At 38.2% G+C, this 21,412-nt stretch overlaps 1 protein-coding gene across 2 annotated transcripts in view; it reads left to right on the top strand.

The window, feature by feature from the left end:
- Positions 1 to 20,601, top strand: part of cckbrb (cholecystokinin B receptor b) — a 34,169-nt gene extending 13,568 nt beyond the window's left edge. For both annotated transcript variants that reach the window (XM_035946830.2, XM_023267296.3), the window contains exons 2-5: positions 7,394 to 7,645; positions 11,378 to 11,639; positions 14,532 to 14,659; positions 18,826 to 20,601. In XM_035946830.2, the coding sequence (XP_035802723.1) occupies positions 7,495 to 7,645; positions 11,378 to 11,639; positions 14,532 to 14,659; positions 18,826 to 19,364 (1,080 nt within the window). In that variant the 5' untranslated portion in view covers positions 7,394 to 7,494 and the 3' untranslated portion in view covers positions 19,365 to 20,601. The remainder of the gene's footprint in view (positions 1 to 7,393; positions 7,646 to 11,377; positions 11,640 to 14,531; positions 14,660 to 18,825) is intronic.
- Positions 20,602 to 21,412: the final 811 nt, after the last annotated feature.

Here is a 21,412-nt window from a genome sequence, read left to right as displayed (position 1 = left end):
TATCCAGTGAGGTTTAGCTACTTCAGAGTGAGTTAATAATTTGAATATTTTCAAAAGAATCCCACAGCAGCTTATGACAAATCATATTATAAAAAAAAACTACATTTATGCCTCGTTTTCCTCTGACTTATTTTATCCTATCATATGAAAGCACATGTTCTAACTACACAGCAGGGAGTTTTGTTCATATTTTCTCGTATCTCGTCAGTGCAATATCAATAAATCTGCCAGTTTGAACGTCTTGTCTAGTGGCCACCCGGATAAAAGATTTGTCTCCTGGTAGTCTGACAGAGATGGTGATAAATTAATCAAATGTAGTGGTCGTACTTAGGTTTCACTGATATTTATGGGCTAATCACCACCTCCTCATGATTCATGAATATATCTCTCCATCTCTTAATAATACTTTGAAACTGCTCACTATGAGCTAATTTGTAATTTGGTCCTCACTTGTTTCTCAGTGATTACGCTGATTTTTGTTAAGTGTTGCTCTTTAACTTCTGTCTGCCTGCCATTTGGTGATGGCAGGAAGTGTCCAGTGGGTTCATTAGATGTTTTAAACTAAAAGCTGTTTCCTGATGGCTCTAGAAGAGATGCAAATGAGGAAACTGAACCTTCGAGGTGAGAAGAAAAGTGATGATTCTCTGTGGGTTCTTTCTCACATGCAACCTCTTTCACATTACATGTAATTATTTCATCCATTTGCACGAAAAATAATGTTAATCATAGCATCTCTAAACCTTGTCTGAACAGATGTGTTATTGAATATTTCCATTCACTATCTTTCCATCCATGTTTTTGTTAAAGCAGCCACTAGTTGCTTTTGTAAAATCCAGATATTTGCCTCTACAATTAGCAATTTTATTATAATAGCAACACGTGAAATGACTGAGATGCTTTTGGTTATAAAGCAACCTATTTCTGGAATCTGTAGCTGTTTCCACTCATTGTTTAGTTGCCCAGTCTGAAACTTTGCCGTTTTGGTTCAACACCCGTGGCTCAGCAGCAGGCAGCTGTTTAATGAAAAAGCTCTAAAACCCACGTTACACTGTTTGCTCAACACCAAACAGCAGACAGACGGAGTTAGTGACAAGCCGGTGAGCAAACAGCACCGGAGCATTTAGGAGTCAGACATTTCCTTCTAGAGTTAGTGGAGACAAAAAAAAAAAAAGTAAAAGTTTTTATCTAAGAAAACTTGAAATGATTGATAATGTTGATCTGGAACTGTTGGATGTGTAAATAAGCAACTGTTTACTTTAAGTTCACAATGTCAATTTAAAGGATCAGTGTGTGTGATTTAGTAGCAACTAGCAAAACATTTTGAAGAAGCCCTGCACCCTTTATAGATATATTAGACTTATTAGTTAAGAGAAGGAAAACACAAAGATTTATAGTTGTAGTCGATTATACACCAATGAAACTGTAATTCCATTTCTGCTAATAGAACACCCTAAATGCTTTAAAGGACCAGTGTGCAGGATTTAGGGGTGCCTGACAGATACACTTGTGTCCATGTTCACATCACTCCTTCTTGGCTGATTTGCTTTTGAAATATTTATTGCAGGGCAAGGAGTAGCGCATATCTAACAAAACTGCATGAGTTAACCTTTCCAGCAGCACTAGTTGCTTTTCAGAGTGCGAAAGAGGGGGTCTGGAGCATACTGCGCAATTCACAGCCTTTGATTGTGCAAACAGACTAATATCAGGGGTCTCTGATGAAGACACGATGGTGCTGAAACAAAGAAGCACCTGTTTCAGCTGCATTCTGATAAAAGATGCACTGAGAACGTTTTTCTAATGCTAGCTGCTTGTGGAGAAAAAAAATTATGAATTTCGTTGAATTTAACCCTCATAATATCTTCCCAGTTGCCATACACCTATTGTCCTCTGGGGTCAAAAATAACCCCACCTGGTTTGACTGTAATTTAAAGCACATAAAATAAATTGTCAATCAAATCCGTTACACCTTTAGTCTTATTTCAGTCCAACCCATTACCATAATTTTTTCCCTTCATTTTGGAATTTTAGGGCCAAATAGACCTTGTGTACATAAACGTATACAACAGCAAAAGATTTTATTCCTGTTTATCAGGACAACAGGAGGGTTAATCACCTGCATTCAGGTCTGCGTCCATCTCCACACATATTAGTCTGGTTTGAATTAGTCATGAACGAGTCACTGTATATATATATATACTGATATCTAGATATATTAATATCTATGCAATGCAATCATTCATACGTAACATATCTATGCAATGATATATTAATATTATATGACAAGAAAAGGCGGAACTGAAGCTTTGAAATTTTACATAGAAGACAAGACAGTTTAAACCCCTGCAAAGAATCTGGACAACCTACGTAACACAATTATGAAAAATTAAGTCCACTATCAAAAGTCTTTGATGAGATACAAGTAAAACATACACAAGTTTTATTTTTTAAATCATTTTTAATATAAAAGTTAATATAACAACGCATAAGTATTATCATATGAAATGATATAAGATCCTGATAGTCTAAACTGTTCTTGAATGATTAGTTCTTTTAATGTACAAAGTAAGAAAATAAAACTACAGGTGGTGAAACTGACTTAAAGTTTACGAAGTTAAAATGTGATGCATCAGCGTTGGTCACAATGATCTCTCACAGCTTCCTCTACCCCCAAATGGGTGAAAAAAGTTCTTATAGTTATAACTCTGTTGTTTCATTCAAAGGAATGAATCAGTCCAGAGAACCTGTGGAGCAGAAAACCACCGTATTAGAGTGCTGTCTTTGTATAACAGAGTTATTAGTCTGTGCTGCACGTTGGGCAGTGAGTGCAGGCGGAGCATTGTTGAGCCAGGTGAACAATACGAGTGCCTCCATGCTAGACAGATGAGCAGAGGAACAACTATTGGAAATTCTGGCCTGAGGAACTGGCAAATGTGCTGAGGGAGTTATCAGTGAGCACGCAGAAAAGCTAATTGGCTTCGATTAGGCAGAAGCCAGTGTAACATATTTCATTAGGGGGCAGAGAGAGAGAGAGAGGGGCAGTAATAAAGGAGAGTGTTGCTTTCTCTCTTTTGCCAATCATGTGTCTGTGCATTTTCATTATGCAGATGCATTTGCACCCGCATGCGCACGTAAGCACAAAATTAAACAATTTTAGCCTCTGCCATTTGCAGGCCTGGTCTGGTGGAAAAACCCCTGATGTTCTGTCAGCAGAACACCCAGCATGCTAGAGCTTACTGCTTTTTATTTGCATAGGAGTTTGTGAGACAGATGGTGAAGCCACATGTCGCTGGATGTGTACGTGTTTGTGATCTAGAGAGAGCGAGAGATGAGCGAGAGACAGCAAAAGACTAACTGACTTGCTGACTTTTATTGACCATGCTGAGCTTAAATCCATTGCTAAGCCTCCAGCTGATACAAAAACATCTCAAAGGGCCTCAGGGGACACAATAACACTCGATCAATCTGGTGGCATATCAACTTTTATCTGTAAACTACATGCAGTATATTTTCATATAAACTTAGAGATGTCAAACAATGCCTTTACTGTACCTCTTTAACTTTCTGCCAGCTTTTGGGTAGTAGATTTTACGGATGTATTTTAATGCTGCATTCCGATAAGCAGGCAGATAATAAGTGGTTGGATTATGTGCCCCAGTCAGATGTGCAGAATACAAGTATTTATGTTCCAGGTTCCAGGATTCTGGTAACTCAATATGAGTTAAGTTCAGGATTACTTTAAATAGTTGTGATACAGGCAGGGGGAAATACAGCTATATTAGTCTGAATTTTTCATTACATTTAAGGTGTTGAGGGTCAAAGCAAAGAGGAAACTCTGCGATTCCCAAACCTTCTTACCTGGAGGGCTTCTGTTGGTTTCATCAGAGCTTCAGCTTCATAGGGGAAGTTTGTAGTATGAAGCATGTAGGATGAGAGTCAGCATCTCCAAGTTTGAGGTCATGGTTCTCTGCTTTAAATCAGTGGATTGCTTCCGCTTGAGTTGCTGCCCCAAGCAAAAGAGTTTACGTATCTTAGGATCTTAGATGGACAGATGGATTGGTGGCGTTGCACTGGACTATTGTTGGCAAAAAGGGAGCTGAGCTGGAAGGCAAAGCTCTCAATTAACTAATCAATCTATGTTGCAGTCCTCACCTATAGTCACGGGTTTTGGGTAGTGGGGGATCATACATAGAAGCGACAGAAATAGGGGTTTCTTCGTAGGGTGGCTGGGCTAAGACATCCAGGGAGAGCTCAGAGTAGAATTTCTGTTCCTCAGGACCAAAAGGAATCAGCTGAAGCCATTTTAGTGTCTGATTAAGATGCCTCCTGGGTGCCTTCCTTTGGAGAACTCACTGGAGAGATCGCATATCTCCTTTGACTTTGGAATCCCCCAGAAGAAACCGGAAAGCATCACTACAGAGAGGGAAAAGCCTGCTTAGCATGCTGCCACCAGGAATGAACCCCAGATAAGCAGATCAAAATGGATCAATGGATTTTGAGATTCAGTAATGTGTGATCCTTAAAGCATATGGAACAGCTAGCCAGCATCCCTCAGTGATTCCTTACAGCATTCAGATAGACAGAGCTCAAACACAAGTTATTCTTAATTTCTCAAGTTGCACACAGAAAAACGGAAATGAGCCTCATAACCTTGAGGCTCTTGACGACTGACTCGTCTGGCTTATTGTTTATTTCTTTTTTAAAAAAAGCTTTCTACTTGTAATTGAGAGCAGAAGGAGAGGAAATGCACAGAGTATTGAAGGAAGGAGGGCAAACTGCAAAAGACTCCTGAGATGGAAACGGGTAAAGATCAAGGAGCGACGTCTGAAGATGAAGACACATTGTGGAAATAGCCCCAGTGAGTGACAAGAAATGACAAGAATAACGAGAGAGAAGGTAAACATTGGGATTGATGATTTAAAGAGAACAAATCTTTTTGCTGTGTATTTGTAGATATTGTTTAATATAATTCACCTTAAGGAAACACTGGTGGTATATCTTTAGGAGTTTCCAGCTTCAGTGTGTTTGCTTGCTCGTGCATTTACTGTGTCAGTGAAGTTCGGCCTCGTGTGTGTGATGCGATTGTGTCCTGCAGATGTGGCACACTTGGATACTCTAATCCCCAGGATACAGACACAGTAGGTAGCCTGTTAAAAGTGTTGTGTCTAAGCAGGGGGCTGAGGTGTAGATAAGAGAGAAAGCAGATAACATGGACTTTACAGGATATGATCCAGTGAAGCCGCTAATGGCTGAGGGCACAGGCATGCTTTAGGCTGCAGTGGGTTTCGCAATAGAGCGTTTTTATTTAGGACCTTGAAGAATGTAAAATATTGGCACCCACATGTCTTACTCAGCAGAGGGACTGGTACACATGGCACTGAAGGACTGAATAGTCATTAACTGTAACTAGCTGTCTTTGTAGCAGCTAAAAGTTATGAGAAACTGATATTAACTTTACTATTGCTAAATTAAATGTGTTTCTGAGCCCCTGCAGCCTCAATACATCATAAAATTAAACTGACTTGCACAAATTATGAAAAATAAAATTATTAGGAGATACTACAATGAGTAACACTGTCATGTTATCTTATTAACGCTTGTTTCTTTGTCATCTAATATTAAATTCATAGCTGGTGACCCCCCCCCCCCCCCCAAAAAAAACGCATCTGGATAACAAACTTTCTTGTGTACCCCAGAATGTGTTGGTCAGCCTCGTGCTGCCAAAACAGATCTGACCCTTTGGGGGCATAGATGCAAGATGTCTGGAGGTATTCTCCTGTACTGAAACATTGGCAGTGGATTGCTCTGTGTGTTGTGGGTTGGGGGCTCCATAGATTGGACTTGTCCTGGCACATCTCACAAATGCTCAGTCAGATTAGGATTTGGGGAGTTGGAAGGCTAGGTCAACCCTTTGGGATCTTTGTCATGTTCATTCAGCAATTGTACACAACCATGTTTTGGTGAGTATGTCAGGATTCCCAGCAGAACATTGGACTGAAATGAAATGAACATGAATGAATGTTAATGACTTCACCTGTTTGTAAGTGGTTTTACTGTTGTGTTTCTGTGTGCTGTACAATAATGGAGGCATTTTATCTGTCAAGTCTCCAGGCTTTTAGAGCATTTCATTTCATGCTTATTTCTGTGTGTTCTAGCCAGATGTTCACCAGCTAAAGGGGAAGAGATTTGTTGGCCATTTGTCTGCAGCTGCCATAGACAGTGGTGAATTAGTGGAAGATTTTAACAAATCCACATTAGGAATCCGTCTGTGTCTGTAAATCCATTAGTATTATCTTGGTAATGTTATATCTGCAATTCACTGAAAATTATACGAGAGGAGGCGCCAATACTTATGTCTATCTTTGTGGGGACCAACTGAAGTTGTAGAGCTGGGAAGAAAGGACATTTTTGGAAAGCGAAGACACTTCTGTTGTTTTGTCTGAGTTCAGCTGGCAATTTTTTTTAAAAATCCAGTTTTAGACATCACAAAGGTACTCATTAAGAGACCTCAGGGTCAGAGGATAAAACAGGTAGGTGTTTATATGCATCATGTGCATAAAAATGTAAAGGACAGACTGCAATTGAATAATATATCCAAGGAGAAGCACATTAAAAGTACTTAAAATTGGTCCCAAAATCGACCCCTGTGATACACCATACTTAAAGCTTAATATTTGTATACTTAATATTCTTAAAGACACATATTTGTCAACAAAGACACAAAAAAAACCTCATATTTAACAGATACAAATATAATGGAAAGCCATAACGTATATTCCCACCAAATGTCTCAATCAATCTACCAAGATGTTGTGATCAATCATGCCAAAAGCTGTGCTAAGGTCAGAAGTACAAGGATTGAACGCATGCCTTTATCTGCAGCCATCAAAAGGTTGTTAGTCACCAGTGCCTTTTCAGGCCCTAATTACTCTGACACTACTGACATTACTCTGAGTCTCCTCTGCTAGCGTCTTTATTGTGGCTGTGACATGTTGTCTTTCATAAGCAGCTGATGTAACTGACATTTTATCAACAGAACATCACTGTTTATGCTAATCTAAGATAATCAGAATAATAAAGAGCTTTGTGTCATCTTCAGGAGCAACAACATGGCATTGATTTTCCTGCTTTTGCTGTAGCATATAAAGAAATGTTGTTGCTTTTTAATTCTTCTCATCAATGCAAGGACATGCATAACTTGGGTACTAAACACACATGCACAGAATAATGCAGCTTTGGGGAGTCATGTAGCTATAAACACCACTACAGGGATGAGACTGCTGGGATAACTAACAAAAGCTATATTATACCGATCAATGTGTCAAACTCATTAATATGTTCAAAGTCATTCACTCTCTAATATCCCCTCCACTCCTGCCTTTGTTTTCTGTACCAGATGAAGGCCACACGTTGCGGATCCTGCTCTACTGCCTCATCTTTTTCTTGAGCGTTTTCGGGAACCTGCTGATCATCGTGGTGCTTACGGTCAACAAGCGCATGCGCACCGTGACCAACACCTTCCTGCTGTCGCTGGCCGTCAGCGACCTGATGATGGCCATCTTCTGCATGCCCTTCACCCTCATCCCAAGCATCCTCAAGGACTTCATCTTTGGAGCTGCCATGTGCAAGATAGTGTCCTACCTCATGGGTGAGAGAAGATGGTGTGGTGATTGAAGTGACGAGAAGACTAGAAAATATAAAATCTGGTGGATAAAAATAGTGGCTGGAGTAAAGATTTAGGGTTTTTCTATATATTAACTAACAAATACGGGTCATAAATGATCTACGTGGACACTACTTTTTTACATTTTAAGAATTTCAGAATGTTGAATATGACGTCAGCAGTTTGTATTTGCTGGTCAACACATTGGCAAGAGAGGATTAATATCATTTAAAGATAACATTAATATCCATATATGCGACTGAGGGTTAAAATAAAAAATCTGCAGTTTCAAAGATGTCTATATACACTCCCAGTTAAAAGTTTGTACACACCTTCTCATTCAATACTTTTTATTTATTTGTATTATTTTCTACATTAGAGATTAATACTGAAGCTTAACACTTTTTTGTGTACAACATGATTCCATATGTATTATTTTATAGTTTTGATGTCTTCAGTATTAATCTACAATGTATAAAGGTTTTTTTTTTCCCAATGAAGATAACATTAAATTAATCAGAAATGCAGTCTAGACATTGTTAATGTGGTAAATGACTATTTTAGCTGGAAACTGCTGATTTTTAATGGAATATCTCCATAGAGGTACAGAGGAACATTTCCAGCAACCATCACTCCTGTGTTCTAATGCTACATTGTGTTAGCTAATGGTGTTGAAAGGCTAGTTGATACTTAGAAAACCCCTGTGAAATTATGTTAGCACATGAATAAAAGTGTGAGTTGTCATGGAAAACATGAAAATGCCTGGGTGACCCCAAACTTTTGAACAGTAGTGTATATATAGCCTAATACTGCTCTACGTACCTGTCGTAAAGGTTGCTGTTAAACCTTCCATAGACAGAATGCATCTAAAACTGTATCTTCTTTACAATGTGAGTAATAATCTTTTTCCAGTAACCTTTACCTTATAGCAGAAGCTCTTTCAGCTGAATCTGCTGTAAAATGTCATTTTTACGTGATCAAACTAAATTTTAAGCAGCTCAGTCATCCCTCAATGCTTCGGGGTGAGCACTCGTGGGTGGGAGGTCAGTCGCTTTTTGATGGAGGTTAGAAGGACATCTACTGATGGGAATTACAGCCAAGATACTGAATGAGAAGACATCCAATTTTGAGAGAATATTGTTAAAGTTCAAGCTCGCGGCGCTTGACGTAAAATGATCAAACCCCACTTGTACACCTGCAAACTACAGGGAATGTGACGCAGCTCTTTTACGTAGATGACTGACAGAGACCTTTGGAAACTCGTGAAAGAAATTGAACTCTCATTTTGGCATAAATATAGCAGTGATTCATCCTCTATGGAAATGCATCATATTTCTTCCATGAAATACTATCGTTTACACTGACGTCTACCCTGCATGTTATATTTTTAACTGCAAGGCCACATAAGATTCCAGGCAACGAACTGGTAAATTAGCATATACACTAAGAGCCTTAATATGACATTTATGTTATTGTAAAATGCAAAGATTTTTGTTTTGCAGCTTGAGCTCTGAGAAACTGACAAGGCCATCTTTCACACCTTTTGTCATTTGGTGTTAGAAATGATTAATCAGTAATTAAAATAACCACTAGCGCTACTAATCAAATATTGATATTACGGCTTGATAGACCATTTTCTCCAGTAATGAGTTTTAAGCAGCATTTCTGTTTGGCTCAACACTCATGGAAGCAAAAGTTACATAAAAGAAGACATTTACCAACAGCTAGTAAAGACAAAATGTTCTTATATAGATGTCATTTTTCTTTTTAAAAATTTAAGTGAGTCACTATGGAGGGGTTTAGGCAGAAACTATCCTCTTAGGAAGTATTATTTTGAAACATTTTAAAAAACAAAAACCCTCTTTTATCACCTTGCTGGCTGATGTAGCATCAACCTGCTATTTTGAACGGAAGAGAGAGAACCAATTACATCTCAGGCCAATTATCAGGCTAATCCCATATTGCCTTGAGAATCGATTGACTTGCATCCAAAGAAAACCACACCATGGTACTTTACCGTCCATTATTTTCCACTGTTCAGATGCATCTCCTGCATTGCTTCATTTTACTTAGTTGACAGTTAAACAAATCCTCTGACCTGCTATCCATCACATTACAAAAGGGACAGATTACTATTGAATGGCTTTACATCCAGAGACCATTTTCATTATCTTTCCCCAATTGTGGGAGCTTTATGTGTTAGAGCCTTTAGTATTCTTGTTAAGCAACTAGGTGGTAATTTTCCTAGTTCACCACATCAAGGAGGTATTCATGACTGTGTAATGAATTCTCCTCCTTGTTGCTGCGCGTATCAATATCAAGAAGTGACTCATCTACTGCATCTGTCAACCAAAGTATTGCGTTTTCTGTAGACTTTTAGTTTGTGTTCATTTTGTAGTAATTTCATGCAGGGCCAGTTTTGAATGGTTTTTCTGTTGTTTTCTTTTACTTGCCAAAATTAAAGAGAAGTCATTATATAGACATTTTAATTAAAGGAATAGTTTGACATTAGAGAATTATGCTTTTTGCCATTCTTGATACCAGTTAGATGGGAGGACTGATAGCATTGTCATGTCTGTATGGTAAAACTCAAGCAACAATTAGCATTTGCTTAGATTAGCATTGCATAGCATCATATATAACACACAGACATTTGGCAAAAAGTGAAGACACACATTCTGTAAAATACAAACTTGTTCTTTTAATAAAAATGTGGTGCTATAACATAAAAATCCTACAAAGGTCCTCTATTAACTTTCTACCTTTAACCTGCAAGATGTACTTTAATAATCAAAAGTATAAGTATCCCTTATACAGAATGGTAGGTTTCAAATGTTAATATTATAAGATATATTATGTGTATCATTATTGATTAAGGCAATAACGTTCACAGAAGTAGACTGATGGAGCCACGTTGAGTTTCACTTCCTATTTCAGTCTGTACAGTAGTGCATTACTTAATTTAAGTGATGGTTTAATGAACTTTATTACTTTCCACTTCTTATTTACAACTCACGCACACAAAGAGAGAGACAAAAGTGAACTGAAGTTGCAGAAAAATAGAATCATCATTTAAAATCAAGTCAGATTCCTGGAAGAAATAGAGATGATGAAATGTTTTCATTCTCTTCTATACTCAGCGATAAATATATGCAAATAATAAAATGAAGAACGCTGAGCTGCCCAGTAAAGGGAAACCACTGAGAATTGAAGGTGGATTAAGTAAAGTGCAGCACCTGAGAATGAAGAAAACCCATCACCTGGATGCATGTTGGAAATGTGGACAAACCCCAGGGAGAGGCTGTTGGCTGATTGTGATTTGCTTCATTGGAGTCCACTCTAAAGCTTCTCCCTCAGGTAGAGACAGCACACACCGTCTGTATCCTGGCTGAGGCCATGGATAACAGAGGTAAAGAGTAATTTCCCGTCTTGCCCTGTCAGTAAGGAGATGGCAGATCACATCAGAGGCCCAGGCCAACATGATTTCCTCTACCACAAGATTCAGATAACCGTCCCCACCTCACACTGTATTCGTTTGCAATCACATCTCCACAGAACACTGTGGTTTGTTATGATTGCAGATATTACTTGCACATCAACAAACTCTCATCACCAAGCGGTAATAACTTTTCATTCATGAAAGTAAAAGATATCTGAGGACAGACAATGCAACGCGTGTTTACTTACTTTCAAATAATCTGTTTTGTTTTCCTACAGGCATATCAGTGAGCATCTCCACATTTAGCCTGGTTGCCATAGCAATTGAGCGCTACAGTGCCATCTGTAACCCTCTGAAGTCGCGGGTGTGGCAGACCCGTTCCCATGCCTATCGGGTGATCGCTGCTACCTGGGTGCTGGCCTTCATCATCATGATCCCCTATCCCATCATCAGTCACCTGGAGTCTTTTCAGCGTCCAGACAACAGCACAGGTCACCAGTGTCGCCACAAGTGGCCCCTCGCTACTGCAGAACAGACCTGGTGAGTGTTTGGGTGTCAGTCAGGTAACCTAGTAAACTTTAACACACTTTAAGTATAATGTGCAGGATTACAGTGTTGACCTGCGACCATGATGAAAAGAAATCTGCTTGGTTTGATGTTACAATGAGGAAAAAATGGAACAATTTGGTTTTCTCATTATAAAATGAAGGGAAAAAGGAAAAGCCTCTGTGCCGCAAATGGTACTTAAAGGATGACAACGCATTGAATTTGCCTTAATTTCCCTGGATCTGTGATATAATAACAGTACACAAGAAGCACAATGCAAGTAAAATTAGTTAAATGTTAGTTACACTGCATTTATCTAATGCTTGCTAACAGTAACCATCATCAGCCACCATCTCACCAAATATTCTTCCCCTTTTTTATGGAATGATGTATATATTGTGTCCCTATGGTCCTCACTCTTACCTTGGTATACATATATGCATGCATAAGTGGAAATATGTATTTATTTTATTCTTTTTATTTTCTAGTTTCTAATACATCCTACTACAGTAATTGTGCAACTTCTTCTTTAGAAAGTTTAGTCTCAGCCTATTGTATCACAACTGTTCTCATTCTACCATAATAAGGCATCATGTTGTTAGAAAAATAAACTAACTTTTATTGGCTTTATTTATATCTAAGATTCCACCATTTTCGAGCATACGGCAGGTGGTGATAAATTTTAAGTATCCATATTCTATGTACAAAATTACCTTTCTGAACCCAAAGCGGTTTTGTTGGTATTTTTTGTATCTGTCAAATTTTAGCTATATTCACTGCAATTTACTGTATATTTTATATATACACAAACTGGAATCAACATGTACAATATTTTTCCAAGTGATGACAGGTGCTGCCAATACTGGACAACAAAATGACCACTCTACATGCTATCTGTACTTTAATACCTATGTTTTTAATTTGTTTCCAGACTTGTCTCCTGTTTGCTCTGCACAAACACAGCCTGCAGTTCAACCTAGTTCAGTCACAAATTCCCTGAATTTTAATCGTGTGACTGTTGGTCATGGCTGAGTCATTAGTAGCTTCATGGTTGTGCTTAGAGTGTTTATTGTTTTTTGCAGTTTTGTAAATGAGACATTTGCTTTTTTTCCAATGTGACTTTTGAAGCTACATCATGAGTTTAGACTTTAAGTTTTCCAATGGAAAGGTACATCACAGATAAGTAGTTCAAAGACCATTGGAAAGTTGATATTCCAACAGTTCCTGGCTCTGAACAATTTCTGTAATCCTGGTAATTACTTTAGAAAATATGCCTGTCAAAGCTGCTGGTGGGTTTTGGGGTACAGAGTGTTAAAAAGTATGGGGCTACAGGAAATAAAATCTATCTTAGATGCCACTGACACTCTGGAAAGACACTGTATACAATGAAGGTTAATTTAGCTGTCGACAGACTGATCTGTAATCAGGGAATGTTGATGTTTAGCTCCCAACATCCATGACATCTTGCACAATGCCAATGTCACGTCAGTCTTGGTTCAGTTAGAAATTGGATTCACTTCATATAATTCAATATTATTTTTGAAAAGTGGAGGAATGTTTTTGGCCATCAATGAATAGTGATCACACAGCGTTCTACAACATGCCTCCTACGAAAGTCCTATAAACCCATTTGCTGCTCAGTGCATCTCATTAACAGATTAAAAAGCACAAAATCAATAATTGAACAAAATGAGATTAGTGAGCGCATCCAAACCAAAGATATGCTAATAGACATAAACAGTGTTCGGCTACATCTCTTTCCTGTCTGTTCAGTTTAAGCATATTCCTTAAAAGTTGGTCTTTTCTTAATACGCCGGGTAATAAAACAGTTTGATGCTGTTGTAACTTTAAATTCAGCTCTAAAATAGCGGTACTTCTTTAATTTACTGAACATCATTAGTTACCTTTTCAGGGTAATGCGGCTCACAATGGCGCATAAAATGCAACTTATCATAAAATTTGCTGTCAGGTCATGCGTTTTTTTAAAACTCTCCCGGCGCTGGCCGTCTGGATAATGTGCTGTATTGTATCAAATAAACTTTAGATGAACCGTGTCTGTGTCTGAAGGGTGTGTGTCTCTGTGTATTTTCAACAAGGGACGCCACACTGAAACATCTAATTTACTTCCATGTTTGGACCTGGAGCCTGTTTTTAGTGGCTCACACTTTATGTCTATCGAGTGTTTTTATGGAAACACTAGGGCAGATGAAAGAACAGACGGTGTTTCCATGCGCTTTTGTTTTAGACTTAAGATGGAACAGGCTTTAGGGTTATGTTAGGCAACCCTGTGTGTAGAACTGAGGATTTATGGTTTGTGTGTGTGTGTGTGTGTGTTTGTGTGTGTGTGTGTGTGTGTGTGTGTGTGTGTGTGTGTGTGTGTGTGTGTGTGTGTGTGTGTGTGTGTGTGTGTGTGTGTGTGTGTGTGTGTGTGTGTGTGTGTGTGTGTGTGTGTGTGTGTGTGTGTGTGTGTGTGTGTTAGCACTCGGTGTCTGTCTGACTTGACTGTGATACTACTGACCCAGGATCTCTAATGTATTACAATTACAACGAAGCATCATTGTTTATTTTTATCTTTTTAAAAATGTTATAGTTTGAATAATTTACAACTGGCCATCTGAAGATTTTTTGAATTCTATTCCTTTTGTTATCATAGGCTGAATGGGATATTTATTTTCTTTTAGATAGTCTAAAAGTGCCTTTTGTAGTAAGTTCTCTTTAATGACATGAGTTTTTCTTTTTTTGTTCTCAAAATACAGTGCTTTGTTCTCTGACTCAAGTGCTTCTAATGCTTTACGCATAGAGATGTGAAAACACAAGTCCCTGAATGCACCGTTCTCTTTACCCACTAATGCTGGCATGTTTACGTCTCTCATCTTCCTCTTTTAGGTACATTCTGCTTCTGCTTGTACTGTTTGCGATTCCTGGGGTGGTGATGATTGTGGCCTATGGACTGATCTCCAGAGAACTTTATCGAGGCATCCAGTTTGAGATGGGCCACAAAAAAGACTCCACCGGTGAGGCATTGTGCACTATATATGGAAAACACGGGGAAAATAGAAGCAGGTAAAGATTAAATAAATGTCCCACAGTGCAACTCCAGTCATAGACAATAAAAAAACAATATAAAATACAGAAAATACTGCAGTGAGTAAAAACTACAGCCAGTACATTGAAAAATGCTAACATTAACACCATCACTGTGATGATTACTATTATGTTACAGTCATGCTTTTAAAATCTTTTACGAATCTTCTTATTTTCTTAAAACTGACAACACCAAACCAACAAGAAGAAGTAAAATTTAGATAGAATTTAATGGAGAAAATAAAAAACCTTTAATAATAAATGTGGATATTAGACGTTGCACTTCAATTAGAAACAATCAATGTTGGTATGTGAGTCTTTGAGGATGGTGGTTTGAGGACCTGTGGCTACAAATACCTAAATTGTTATGTCTAACCATGTTACACAAATAAATATCTTCCAATGCAGCTAAACTGCATTTACACATGGAAAGAAATATTTTATTCCTAGAAAGTAACACTATGACATAGTAGGAAATGCTTGCAGTCTGAAAATCAGTGTTAGGAGGTTGGAGGTGAAGGAAGAACTCCGCAGCAGGACTTTCACCCAGCAGACTGGGCTTTATGTCCTGTGTGAGATCATTATTTTTAAATGAGAGATTTAGTGTTTACTTGTTGTTTGGTTAAATGTAGGTGTCAGTATTATGTGATTACGTTTGAGAAAATATCATGGTTTGGGTAAAAATACATCCTTTTCCCAACAGCCTTTCCTCTATTTTCTGGTTTACCAAGGTGAGAAAGCAATAAAATAAAGGGCAAAGATATAATATGTTTCCCTCCAAAAGTAAATTGGAATGCAGTTAAATTGTGTAGGAACGCTGTTTTTTGGAGACAGGGCTCTATGGGGAGTGTCTCAGTTTGCATCAGTGGTCGTTCAACACATTTTAGATAACTAAAAGCACAAAACAGGCGGTGAAATTTACTTTGAAGTACAGTTTTGGTGCTCCGGAAAATCAAGTCCCTAGTAGCAAAACTCAGGTTTAAAAGCTTCCTATTTACCCCAAAAGACTTTAGTGTGTGCAGAAAAGACAGACTGACCTGTGCCTTTTTAAAGCATTGACATTTTCTGACCAGTTCAATAAAATTGTATGAGGTGTGGCTTTTAAATACCGAGAGTCAGGTTATGTAAGTCAACCCATCATTGCCCCCATTATGTAATAGCTACACCTTGTATATTGGCCTGTTATATATAAATGTGTCTGATGGAGCAGTATTCTCTGGCTCACTTTAATCGTTTTACTTGCAGTGTCATTTTGCCGCCGAGTCAAATTGTGCCTCTTATTAAATGAAACCGCACTTACCGACTGAGCTCTAATGTTACCATTCACAGTTTGTTTTTGCATGATTTATGTGAATGATGAGAAGCTGCACTTTAATCACAACAATTTCATTAGCGGTACAATCACTGTAATGTGCACAGGTTAAGTGAAACATAACCTTTTGTGGGCATTTGAGAGTGTGTTTGGGATGATTGTCGCATGGATTGTGCTTGCTTGTGCTCCATTAGAGGATGGAATTGGCCAGCAGCTGCAGGCCTGGGCATTACCATCTGTTTGGTCTCAGAGAGAAAGAGGTTGTCCAAAATAAATTAATAAATAATTAAATGAAGAGTTTGGGAGAGACAAAGAAAGGAAAAATGTGGAAGGATGTTTATGAAGAAAGAGATCGTGAATAAAGCTCTTGAAAACTGTGTTTGATGTAATAATCCAGGAGTGGTTTAACAGTTTTTGAATGCTCTCTTTACAGTATCAGATTCAGTTTGTGTTTGGTTGCCTTGAGGCTCTTGTTACTGTTTTCGTTGTCCTTTGTTCCAAGGAAGGAAAGCAGCATTATTCAATTTCTATCAATAAATTGCAATATCCCTGATGGATGATTACTGTGGGTCATCCAGAATCCACTTCGGTTCTTTAGAGAGAGCAGCTGCTCTTTAAAAACTATGATTCACTCAAAATGGACCTAATGATTGGAAGCATGTGCCATCGCAGTTTCTTAGAATTCAGTCAGATGGCTACGGGAGAAAATGTGATTTTCCTGGTCAATTTATTTTTAAATCAGCAGTAGAAATATTGGGCAAATATACAAAAAGTGCTCCACAAGATGGGAATTGATTTGAAAATGATCTACCACTCATATACTACCACTTAGTGTATCCAATCTTGTTTTAGATTCTTGTCCTGCCAATAAAAGCAGATGCAGGCAAACTGCCAACAGGGATGTACTGAGAAAGAAACTCAGTAAGAGAGCCTCATGTCTTATAAATTATATTCCTGCAGCTATATTGTTTTCCTAATTTTAGGTTCAACTTAAGCGTTGGCTGGAAGGAGTTTTTTAGATGAATGAAATGACATGTTAGATTCAAAACATATTACTCAAGCCCACACAAGTTGAATGTTATCAGCCCAGTAAATGGCTGTCACTCTCAAGATTATGGTTTAGTTTGAGCAAATTGCACCTACCAGTAAACCAGAAGGTACATTTCCCTTTTCTGTTCGGACTTTCAATCATTCAGATCATGATAATCCTAAGAGCTTCAGGAGAAAGCAAGTGAACTTCTCAGTTTTTGGTTCTTGAAGACAGTTCACCTCTTAACTAGAAGAACTAAAGAAGCATCTAGGATGTGAGATTAAAAAAAAAAACTTCAATAAAAAATATAGAGAAAGGAGTCCAGTTGCTTTCTACAGAAGCCCTTGGGATTATCATCCATTCTGATCACAGATAGTCACCCAGAATACATAGGTGACCTCTTGTGGTTGTGTAAATAGGTGAATGTAAAATCTTTGCTGGTGTCCTCCTCTCCACTATCACAGCAAAGCACGTATTGTTGGTCCACTACACGATAATCCTTTAGACATGAAGAGGCAGCTTTGTTTCACAAAACACAGTCCTATACTGTAATCTTTTCCTAAAATAAATTATGTGGGTTTTGGCCTAAAATATCAACACAAACGATAGTAAGATGAAAAGAATAAACTGACTAAAACGGTCTCACAGTGGACTCAAGCCCCATTGTTCTGGGTGGATATTTGGTTCTTGACTTATGCCACCACTGAACTATTTATCTCAAAATGTGGATTTTAGTGCAATTTCAGTAAAAACTCAGATGTATCTGAGTATCTGCATCAACATTATATAATGAGGTGATAACAGCCTACTGAGCATACAGGCAGGTGGAGGACAGCGTCTACCAATCATATCTGTGAGAGTCATAACAGCTGATAATGGCCATTTGATGAGCTCATAACTAATCAGATGCAAGAACAGAGTTTGCATCTAAAGTCCCATCTTAGGCAACAAAAGCACTTTGGCTAAGGCGATGAAAAGGTTGTGTTTTTTAAAAAGTGATAATAAACATGTTCTTTTCAATTCACTGCAGCTTGTTTCTGTATTAAACCAAGACCCACCATCTTTCTCTAGGATCATCCAAAAGCAATATCCATATTTAAACATAACCATACTAAAGTTTAAATATGGATATTGTATTGTGAGATAGAGGATTTTAGTGGATGTTACTAGTAGGTTTAGTAAGCACAAAAACTGATGATATTCTTCACTGTATTGATAGAAGCTGTAATTAATTTGTAGTTATGTTTCCTTCCATGGATGCTTAATTTTAGTTAGGGGTTTTCATAAAGCAGTTAATATAATGTCACACAGGGAAAAGTCTTGTGGCCACTGGACTTAGAAGTGAGAAACTTATTACTTCTTAATACATTTTCTTTGAGAGTCAGTGTGCAAACATTTTTCTTTTTGCCCATGTTTATCAGGTACTACATACCATTCATGCAGAAAATGAGACAGATGGAGGTCAATTAAAAAGTCATTATGTTTATTCTGTGGTTTTCTTTTCTGTTTTTCATGATGAGAGTTATTGTTGGTATGAGTCAATAATAAGTAATCAATTCAAAACTAGACTTTGTATCAGTGCTTTGTCTTGTGTGTCTTTGTATTTTGGAAAACATCCTGCCTGTTAATTTGCCTCCAAAGTACAGAAAAGGTATAAAATATCACAAAATTGGAATACCCCTCACACATTAACAGATCAAGTTTTAATGCAGTTGAGCACTGAGTTTTGTCTTTGACCGGTTTCTCCCATGCAGATGTGAAGAACGGCCTGACCTCCTCTGTGTCTAGTGGCAGGGATGATGGAGACGGTTGTTACGTTAACGTGGTCCAGCGGCCGCACTCGATGGAGATGTCCGCCATGGCTACGTCAGGCAGGGCGATCAAGGCCGAAAGACCACGCAGCAACACATCAGAGGCCAAGCTGGAGGCCAAGAAGCGAGTCATTCGCATGCTGGTGGTCATTGTTGTCCTGTTCTTCCTCTGCTGGATGCCACTTTACTGTGCCAACACCTGGCGGGCTTTTGACATCTCTGCCACACACGCCCTCTCGGGGGCACCCATCGCTTTTATCCATTTGTTGTGCTACACCTCCGCCTGCGTCAACCCAATTATTTACTGCTTCATGAACACACGATTTCGCAAAGCCCTGCTCGCCACTTTCTCGTGCTGCGCCGCGCCTTGCCACCGCCGCCATCGCCATGGGCTACGGGACAATGAGGAGGATGTTATGGCAACTGGGGCATCTATGTCCAAGTTCAGTTACACTACTGTCAGCACCATGGGAACCTGCTGAGGGAGATGGATGCAGACACAATCAAGGAAAGACAGTTACTACGGCAACACAGCACCCCATATCCTTTGTTTTTAGGCCGATGCTATGCTCATAGGGACAGTGATGTGTTGTGGAAAAACAGGCCATATAATGTAGCAGTATAGAAGCTTCATCTTCAACATTATGTGGAGATTATTTGTCGACACCCAGTCTTACAGTGTAAATACCTCCATAGCTTTTTTTTTGTTTTTGAAAAAGCACAAAAAAAGAGTAGACAGTTATCTCTATCACAAGGGATTGAGGCAAATTGTTTGCGTATATGTTTCTGGTGATGTGTGTGTTGGTGCGTTTGCAGAGGTTATTAGCAGCATTGGGCTGCATGATATCTGGGGGAGACAGTCTTAATAACTTACTAGTCATTATGAAGCTATCAAAACAGGAAGAAACATTTGCTATGTAATTTTTAAACCGTGTTTTTATTTTGCCGTTAGTTGTTAATGTTTATCTGTGTTAATAATTGGTAATGCAGTTGCCTTCTGGACTAAGTGCCTGCTTCTCGATGCTATGTTGTTTTTGTCCAATTTAGATTTGGCTTCATACATCATTTGCAAAACAACCATGGGCAAATTGTAACCGGAAGGGTTTCTAAATATAATTGAAAATTTCTTTTGGTAAATGGCAAATGAGTGGGCTTTTAATGTACTTGGCTCACAAAAACACTAAAAAAACACATAGTAGTGATGCCTGTAAAGTATAATGCTCGTCACGTTTGTGTTTTTAGTTTAGTTTGGTAGTCTTGCATCGAAACATAGTAGCAAATGTGAGACGGAAGTTGTTTAGTTTGCACTTCCTGGAGAACATCTTAATAGGAATCGGATTTATTTAACAGTTTCTGCATTCTTAAAACCTTGTTACCGTATTAGAAAAACTCTGCACACTGCTACAAAAACAAAGTAGAATAAAGTGTGAGGACGTTTTGACAAAGAAATATGAATTTTTGTAGAACGATATAAATACACACTACCAGTCAAAAGTTTGGACACACCTCATTTAACGCTTTTTATTTATTTGTATTATTTTCTACCTTGTAGATTAATTGTGAAGATTAACACTTTTTTTTGTTTACAACATAATTCCATATGTATTCTTTTATTGTTTTGATATCTTTAGTATTAATCTACAATGTAGAAAAGAACAAAATAAAAACCCTTGAACAAGAAGGTGTGTTCAAACTTTTGACTGGTAGTGTATATATATATATATATATATATATATATATATATATATATATATATATATATATATATATATATATATATATATATATATATACATATATATATATATATTAAAAAAATATATATATCACATCACATAACAATCCTTACACTCTTTAAGTGCATGTGTGTAGGTACAGTTTACCTGTATTAATGCAGACTGCCTTTGAACCAAATTTTGGAATGCCAATGCTGTGATAAAATCTTGTGTTTCAGTGACAGAATATTATATTTTAGCTTAGAGCGACACAAAACACAGACAAGCCGCTATGTCTCTGAAGTCCAGCAGAATCAGATATTGCCTCTATTGCAAAGTCAAATTTGTAGAGTTCCATTTTTTGTGTGGCTGATAAGTGCAGCGACTCTGTGTCCCTGTTGAACTCACCTGCAGGCAGCAGAGCAGAGGGCAGGTTTCTTACGTCTCTCTTTGTCAGGTCTGTCTTGCATGTCTGACTTTAGCTCCCCTACTCACCTCCCACTAATTGTGTTACCAGCTCAGCCCTGCCAGGCTCAACCAGTGAACATATTTCACTAAGTGCTCCAAAGCACAATGCTGTCAGCCCCACGACTAATAGATGTATGGCCTGCTTGTGTGATTGTTTGGTTTTATAGGCCTGCAGCTTTTGTAGTTTCTTGTGTGCACTGTACCCTTTGTGTTTAAAATGAATTCAGAGCAATGTCTTACTGTGGGAGAGCATCCAAAGCAAGGCAGAGACATTTTTCGGCTGGAATCTCGATATGCATCGCAGGAAAAAGCCTAGATTAGTCAGTAAAATCTTCTATTTATGTGCA

The sequence above is a fragment of the Amphiprion ocellaris genome, chromosome 11 (genome assembly GCF_022539595.1).
Source record: "Amphiprion ocellaris isolate individual 3 ecotype Okinawa chromosome 11, ASM2253959v1, whole genome shotgun sequence".
Classification (NCBI taxonomy): Eukaryota; Metazoa; Chordata; class Actinopteri; family Pomacentridae; genus Amphiprion; species Amphiprion ocellaris.
Note: the sequence above shows the minus strand (reverse complement) of the source record. Positions and strands in the feature narration are given on the sequence as shown.